The sequence below is a fragment of the Triticum urartu genome, chromosome 5A, assembly GCF_056163025.1.
Source record: "Triticum urartu cultivar PI428250 chromosome 5A, HENAU_Tu73, whole genome shotgun sequence".
In the NCBI taxonomy this organism is placed as follows: domain Eukaryota; kingdom Viridiplantae; phylum Streptophyta; class Magnoliopsida; order Poales; family Poaceae; genus Triticum; species Triticum urartu.
The window spans coordinates 546,083,463-546,091,642 of NC_141877.1; the positions used below are offsets into that span (position 1 = coordinate 546,083,463).

Sequence of the window (8,180 nt, forward strand, 5' to 3'; positions counted from 1 at the left end):
TATTTTGAACCAATTCCTCAATAAAAGTTGAGATAGGGTTGGCACAAGAACATAACAACACTTGCTTCATGAGAAGCAGTAGGTAACATGTAGGCTTAAGATGCATCGGGAATTTAGCGAGGAGGGGAGAGATGGAACCGCTAAAAAATGGTGTTCCTCTTTTATCTTTGATGTTCAGTGCAACTTCTTTCTCATTTTGTTAACATGGCCATAAAATTTGTAGCATTCTTAGTTTGCCGCTGGCCCTCACTTGGTAAATTGATGCTTCATGTGGCACCTAAAGCATACGAGCAACGTTTGATGCCTTATGTTTCTCAGTTATTCCCCCATCGAATTACCATTTGTTCATACTCATGCCTCCATTTTGTGTTGAATCAACTGTGTTATACTCCTTCAAATGAAGAACTATTCTAACAACAAAGTGTAAATGTGATCTCGAAGGAAAAAAATTTAAATGCAAACTTTTGATTCTATAAGTAAAACATTTCATAGCTTCTGCTCATTAAACATCGTCCTCACCGAGTTACCACAAATAAGTACACTGGTAGGAGGTGTGGAGAAATGTCCTCTTGGGAGGATATGTGAAGAAGAGTACCGAGATGAGAGGTGAGCTGTTGAAGATCCGTAGAAATCAAGAGGGGACCTCCACAACAAATAATAGCTTCTCCTATATAAAAATCCACCCCCTCCTTTATACTCGTGCAAATGTGTTCTTCCGGTCCAATCAATTAACTGATTCTGTGATTGTGAATTGATTTCATCCTATTGTATCTATATACAAATTAGTGTACTCCTATCCGATGGGAATCAACCACTGGCCCTCGTCCGACCGGGTGGAGAAGGTATGGCTTGTCGAGATGCTGACAGGTGGATGCTCCTTGTGGGAGGGTGGAGCGAGATCATCGACCAACAACGACCTTCCTGGTCGTGCTTGTGAAGGGCGAGAAACTTTTCATGAAAGTTCACATGCATTGTTGGGCCCCCTGGTTTTAGATGTTGTGATTTGGTGGGAGGTCTGGGTATGCAGCCCCGACAGTCTGCACCCCTTCATCAAGTAGATAAAAGTAGCGACAAATGTCGTCAAGTTGGTGGCTTCAGACAGGTTGATGTATTATTTTGTAAGGTCTTGATGAATAATTAATAAAATGACTGCATGCGTCACCCTGATGCAGCAGCCGTGGGTCATCCTCCTTTTCAAAAAGTAATAATATGAGCAGTAGTTAGCTAGTAGCTTTTGCCAAAGCCACTTAAGGTTGGTGACCTGAAGGTAGATAGATAGATAGCTCTTTCTAGATGACTGTCTTATGATCTTGGTGTGAAAACATGGTTTATGGAATCAATAAACTTGAAATTTTGAACAGATGATCGTTTATAGTCCATAAGAAATGAAGACATGAGTGTTTGATTCTAGACATAGGGAGAGCATCTTCTCAATAATTAAGAGATTTTTTGCCGTCTCTAAAAGGAAATAAGGAGAGAGAATAGATGAGATGGTCAATGTATTTATTTTTTCTATGGACGGGAGTTCATAAGAATGCATTTTAATTACTGGAAATTTACAAGACGGAACTTATGATCCAGAGGCTTTATAGCAAAAACTCCTAAAAATTCTACTTAAATCCATTTGAAAAATCCACCACCGAAGGATGCCCTTGAACATGCTTTTTTAGGGGATTACCATGTTTTAATATGCATGGCCATACCTAAATAAGTGCATGATGTCTTTATAAAAATAAAAAAATATGCTCCGCACACGGAAAAGCAAGTTACGGAATGGCGTTTTTTAAATCATATGGCATAACAGTAAAACCATGCTGTTTAACAACATGCGGAAGTACTTCAATGGTCACAAATTACTTCAACGTTGCCATGTAGGTTGGATGGCGCGCTCATGCTTTCCATTATTTAAAATGTAAATATCTAGTTATTCACGTAGGAACCCAGTACGTGAGGGACAACTAATTAACCAAAATAGACGGGTGCGTGAAACTACAATGTATATATTAACCAAAATAGATGTATTGAACGACCGATAGATCGAGATGTAAAATGAATGATGATGCATTGGATAGAGGATAAAGAAAACTAAAGAGTTGCACTTTGTGGACCAAACCACCCTTCAAGGGCATGGCCAACGCTCCAGCGTGTGGAAGCTGCCCCATTTATAAGTCCACGTTGAGTGTGGAAGATAGATAGAGAAAAGAAGTACGGTTGCAATGTTGAACTGCTTCCTGCAAAACGAGTAGCCATCTCAGTAGAAGCGTGAGGGAAAAGGAATTACGAGTGGAACAAGGAAAAAAGACGAAAAATGAGAAAAGGTATAGTACAATACACGAACTGATGATGCTATAGTACAATGCTGGCCCTTTTTTTGAAACGAAGCAAAAGACTTGCCATTTTTATTGATTAAGAAGAAGAGAATTGCCCGGTTAATTGATGGAAAATCGGGCTAAAACCATACAACACAACCCACATGACATGGGCATCACCGGCCAACTTGGCCACCGACATGGAACAGAATCCACGACAGCACATGCCAACAGATGGCCACACTCGCAAGCAACCGACAACTCTAACTTCGACGACGAGAAACAGAAGGGAAATATGCAGGACTTGCGCCGACCGTGCCCTCTACAAACGACCACCGAGTGTTTGTCAGCATCACCACCTGGACTCGTTCCAACGCAGCTCCGATTTCAAAGCAACCAAGCAACCACGGAAGAGCACCTCGGACACGCCGGGAAGAACCGACTACCGAAGATCACGCCGCGACCCAAGCTCCTCTCGACGCCACCATCGTTGCCAAACAGAAACCAGTGCCCCACCTCAGCAAACCACACGGCGAAGATGCCGCCATTGACGGCGAAGATGCCATCATCCACCAGTCTCTCAGTCGTAGCCGGCTCTGAGACGATGCCCCCAAGGAGGAGAAAGGCGCTAAGACGCCCCCATCGCCCGATCCAGCAGATCTGAGGTTTCCCTCCGGAGCCAAAGCCATGGGTTGAAGGAGGAGCACCTCCAGGACGATGCTTTCAAGAAAGGTAGCGGCACCCGCAGGCACCGCCGTTGTCGGCTTCGGTGAAGACCGGAGCAAGGATTTCTCCCGGAGATGTGCCTACCACCTGCCACCACCGACCGCCGCCCACTAACCACCACCTCTGCCGAGACCGACCTCACTCTGGCCACGGGATCCCACGATCCACCGCGGTCAGACACACACCACCCCCTGGCCGAAGTCGCCACCACCGAACCCGGGGCCGCTGCCCCGGCAACACCATCAGCCACCATCTTGGACTAGCGCCATCCACGAGTCCCAACAGCCGGAAACTCAGTCAGGAGACGAGCTGCAGCGATGACGCCCTCAACAGGCATGGTTTTCACCAGCAGCCGCACCCCACGACCGAAGACCGGCTGGACCAGCCGGCATACCAGGGCCACTGCTTCGCCCACGTAAACACCACAACCATCGTCACCCGCCACCGTCCCGGGGCCGCTGCCCCGAGATCTAGCCTCCACCGCCCGTCGAGCAGCGCCCGACTAAGCACTAAGTCCAGTCGAGCCGACCATGCCCAGCCACGCCCAGCCACCACCCTCCCGCAACATCACCGCCTGGAGCAGCGGAGCAGCGTCGCCCCTGCTCTCGAGAACGGTGACCGAGGGGTCCCGCCGCCGCCGCGCTGCCAGGGCTTTGCCCGGTGACGCCTTCGGTGGCGGCGAGAGGAGAGGGAGGCGCAGGGGGCCTGCTCGAGCCCGCAGGGGCGTCCCAGTGTGGCCCGGCGCGGCCGCACGGGAGCGGGACAGAAAGAGGGGGACGGCCCGACTCGAACCCCTCCGCGGGGAGAGGGCCAGCAAAGACGACGCCGAGCTTCGGGATGGATGGAGTGAGGACGCCGGAGGGTCCCGGATCTTCGCTTGGTTGGGCCTGAGGTGGCCGGAGGGGGGAGATCAGTCGGTGGCGGCAGCGCCTGCGCCTGCGCGAGCGCGAGCGCGAGAGGAGCTCCGCTAGCCAGATATGCTAGGCCCTTTGGCCTTGCCTTACCCTGCAAGGGTTGAACACGTTCTTGCCAACAAACCACCTACCTAGTGTGAAAGGAGGAAGTATCTTGGAAGTAGATAGGAAAACATAAGTCACCACATAAGGGCTAAATTTCGTGTTTTGACCCTTTTGACAAAGAATTTTAGGATTTGACCCCGGTTTCAAAAAAATATCGGGATTTGACCCTTTTGCTACCGCCAGGGGCTCTGGCGGTAGGGTTAGACAACCTACCGCCAAAGCACCTAGCGGTAGGGTGCCGATGGAGGGGGACGATGGCCGTTTGACTGTGCTGACGTGGATAAGTACCTACCGCCAGGGGGCCTGGCGGTAGCCTAACCCTACCGCCAGATCCCCTGGCAGTAGGGTGTGGCAGGGTTTTGCCGCACAAACCTTCTGTAACGAAATGTGCAATGGACCTGGCGGTAGGTTCACCCTACCGTCATGGGGGCAGGCGGTAGGCTGTGTGACCGTACCGCCAGGTCCCCTGGCGGTAGGGTCCTGTGTTTTTCCACTGTAAAGCTTCTGTAACGAAAAATGCAAGGGCACTGGCGGTAGATGCGCCCTACCGCCATGGGGGCTGGCGGTAGGGTGTCTGACCCTACCGCCAGGGGCCTTGGCGGTAGGGTTCTCTGTTTTGTTGTTTCTAGTTCATTTGGTTGCTTGTTTTCGAATTCAATATGACAGCAATACCACAGCAAGTTTTACAAATATGACAGCAATATCACAAATTTTAAACAATTAAACTTGGGCATCACATAGATCCACATTAGATAACTTGTGCATATAACATTTCAAACGAACTTCAACGGAGTTCCACATAGTAGCAAACACATAGATCCACAAATAGCAAACACATAGTTCCACGTAGTTTCACAACCACTAGACAAGTTCAATCAAACGAAGTTCAACCAAACTAAAAGAGCCAAGTATCGAAGAGCATAATCAGTTGCTCCTTCCCCTCTTGGAGGTACGGTCCTCGTTACTCTTTGAACGAGTCTCTCCGGTCTTCTTCTTGGGCCGGCGAGGAACCAGTCTCTGGAAAGGGTCTGGACTCAGCAAATCCTTCTTCTTCGGATTCCTCTTCGGCAGCTGAGATGCTTGAGATGTTTGAGTTGGTGGAGGTCCATAATCTTCATCGTACTCCTCCTCCCTGTTGCTCTCCTCCTCCTCCCCTTCTTCATGTGTGGCCTCCTCCTTGTCCTCGTCCTCGTCCTCCTCCCCAACCAACCTAGACGACGAGGGAGCATGGCTCGATGAGCCGATGAGACCCTGTGTGGCTACAGGCTAATAAGCTTCAACTGACCCAGCTCCAGCACACCCAAGCAGCCCTACCAGCTTGCGACAACGCTTCACGAACTTCTGCACTCACAATGAAACAAGGGCATAATAAGTATCAGATCGACTGATTGCAAGTGAACAAGATGCATCTATTCCGAGGAGGCTGAAATTGTACCTTCATCGTCCCCTCACTTTGTTCTCAGATTCTATGCTCCCGGGGAGATCACCTAGTGCATCTAAGGCTTCAAAGATGCATCTATTCAGCTCACCAGACTGCAACTTCATAAGTCAGTCACGATGATGAATAAACTAATTTAAATACAACCGTCGGTTCAAACTTACCACTCTGTTGATGAGGGGTGCAAACTCCCTAAATCCACTGTGCATGTCTCTGATGCCGGTCTAGTAGGCCTCTTCCTCGGGGTCATCCCTCTCCAGATCCGCAATGTCTTCCTTCGTCCACCGAGGCCTGAGACGAAGACGGTGCTTCTGGCCATCATCATACCACCCCATGCGTCGGCTCAGGTAAGCATCACAGTCAGTCACTTTCCTCTCCACGTCTTTACGGTACCTCCGTCGGTTCCACTCCGTCACATGAGTTTTATGCTCCTCTCCCCAGTCTGTGATCGACTAATTCTTCTGTCGGCTCATCCTGCAAGGCATAAGCAACAAGAATCATCATAAGCGCAATGAGATCATCATAAGCAACAAGAAACATGATAAGCGTAATGAATTCATGGGCACAGAGAACAAAGCGCTCACAGGTGGAGCGCGTGGCCGCCAATACCGGTGGGCTGGCCCGGTGGGGTATGCTGATAAATCCCAAACTACGTGGCCACGCGGTGTGGCAAGTGCCACTTGACGGCGTACACACAGATCATGGGCACGATGCACCGCCAGAGACCACGGTCCGCATCGCGCATCACATTTAGATCAAAGTCCCACTCTCGGTCATGATACGGCCACCAGTTTACCTGTTACATATACATTGGTAAGTTCCCGCTCTCGGTCAAAAGTGGAATCAAAGAGAAATGTGTTGAGCGAGTTCATATACCTGCGATGCGTCAAAGCGTCCAACTCGTTGGTGTAGGTCTTGTACAAAGTCTTGTTTAGGCCCGTGTAGAGTTTGACAACGTCCCACTCGTAAGCTACGGTGGGGTGTCGAGTCTCGTCGCCGTCTTCGCTATAGGCACCACACGGGCGTCTTGGAAACTTCTCCGGACGCCCCACCGGTAGCCGCTCCCACATCCAAATGGAGAAGGCCCAGACAAAGCCACCCATATTGGACTTGTCTTCCGTCCTCTACGTTGCGTCGTCAAGCTGCAAAACATCAAATGAGGATCAGATATAAGAAAATGTCATGGACACACTTTCGTAGGTAGGTAGGCAATTAGATCCTCTCTTACCGAACGGTATAGGTAGGCGAGAGATGTGGTCCCCCAACTGTACCCTGCCTCCCAGTCCGCTAGGAAGAAGAGATACGACCAATTGGCAGAGTTCCCGGAGCTGTCTGGAAACACGACCTCCGTGAGAAGATACCACAGGTAGGCCCTCGCGTACCACTCCACGGTCGTCTCGTCGGCGCCTTCGGGGCATTTCTGCCGGTGCTCCGAGAGCCAGGTCAACGGCACACCAGATGTACGGTTACCCTTGACAGCAGGGCAGTCGCCGATGAGGGCTGCAACCCTCTGCTACCAGTTGGTCCTCTCCACTCGCCCGGTGAGTGCATGGCCCTCAATCGGCATGGCAGTAATCATCACCCAATCCTTGAGGGTCACCGTCATCTCCCCGCATGGCAGATGGAAAAAATGGGTCTCCGGTCGCCACCGGTCAATCAACGCTGTCAGAGCTGCGTGGACAAGCGTCGGTGGCTGACGCTTGAACTGCAACACAAAACCCAACAGACGGGCTCTCTTGAAGAACGACGCGTAGCGCTCGTCGTAGTCCATATGCCCATGAACCCCGTGACCCCTCATGTGCAGTGGCTGGAGCATCTGTCAAAAAGTGAACGCCAAAAGTTATGAAATTATTTTCATCAATCCGAAAACTTTCATCAAAATTTCGTTCGTATCACTTACCTCTCCGTTCTCTATGAACCGGGCACGATGACCCTTGTCGAATGCCCAGTCCAGCATGGAGTACCATGGGCCGATGTTGTCCGCAAGACGTGGCCGCCTTAATAAAATTTCATAAACAAAACCACCATAAGCATAAAGCATACATAAACAAAAAATGAACTCAAATCATATCAACATGCATCATATCAAAATAAAATTTTAAGCATATTCCTCCAACAACAACTACTACACATGATGGATCAAATCATATCGACATGCATCATATAAAAAAAAATCCTCCAACATACATCATATCATCATATTTTTAAATAAAATTTTCCAAACAACATCTTCATATCATCATATCAACAGGCATCATCAAACTAGGGTTCATCTTCACACTAGATCATATCATCATATCAACATGCATCATCAAACTAGGGTTCATCCTCATATCATCATATCAACAGGCATCATCAAACTAGGGTTCATCTTCACACTAGATCATATCATCATATCAACATGCATCATCAAACTAGGGTTCATCCTCATATCAACATTACATCATAATTTTTTTAACAAAAAAAATTATGAACTAGGGTTCATCTTCACACTAACATATGAAATATTGATTAGAGTTCATATCCAATACCACTAGTTACTAAAGAACTAAGAACTATAACTACAATCAATCTTAGGTGAAAAAAATCCAATCTAAGTTCAAAAATATGAGGGATTTCAAGAAAATAATGCGTCGTATCGGAAGCAAGTTTGCAAAATCTAATTGGAAGGATTGGAGGAGCTTACGT

General features: G+C 48.6%; 1 protein-coding gene across 1 annotated transcript; it reads right to left on the bottom strand.

Annotated features, from left to right (window-relative positions):
* Positions 1–6,616: 6,616 nt before the first annotated feature.
* LOC147972715 (protein MAINTENANCE OF MERISTEMS-like) lies at positions 6,617–7,449 on the bottom strand. The gene is made up of 4 exons (XM_087524439.1): positions 7,393–7,449; positions 7,075–7,308; positions 6,721–6,963; positions 6,617–6,634 (listed from the first exon to the last, which is right to left on the bottom strand). Exons 1-4 carry the CDS (start codon positions 7,447–7,449, stop codon positions 6,617–6,619), a joined length of 552 nt encoding a protein of 183 aa, XP_087380565.1.
* Between the last annotated feature and the right edge of the window lie 731 nt (positions 7,450–8,180).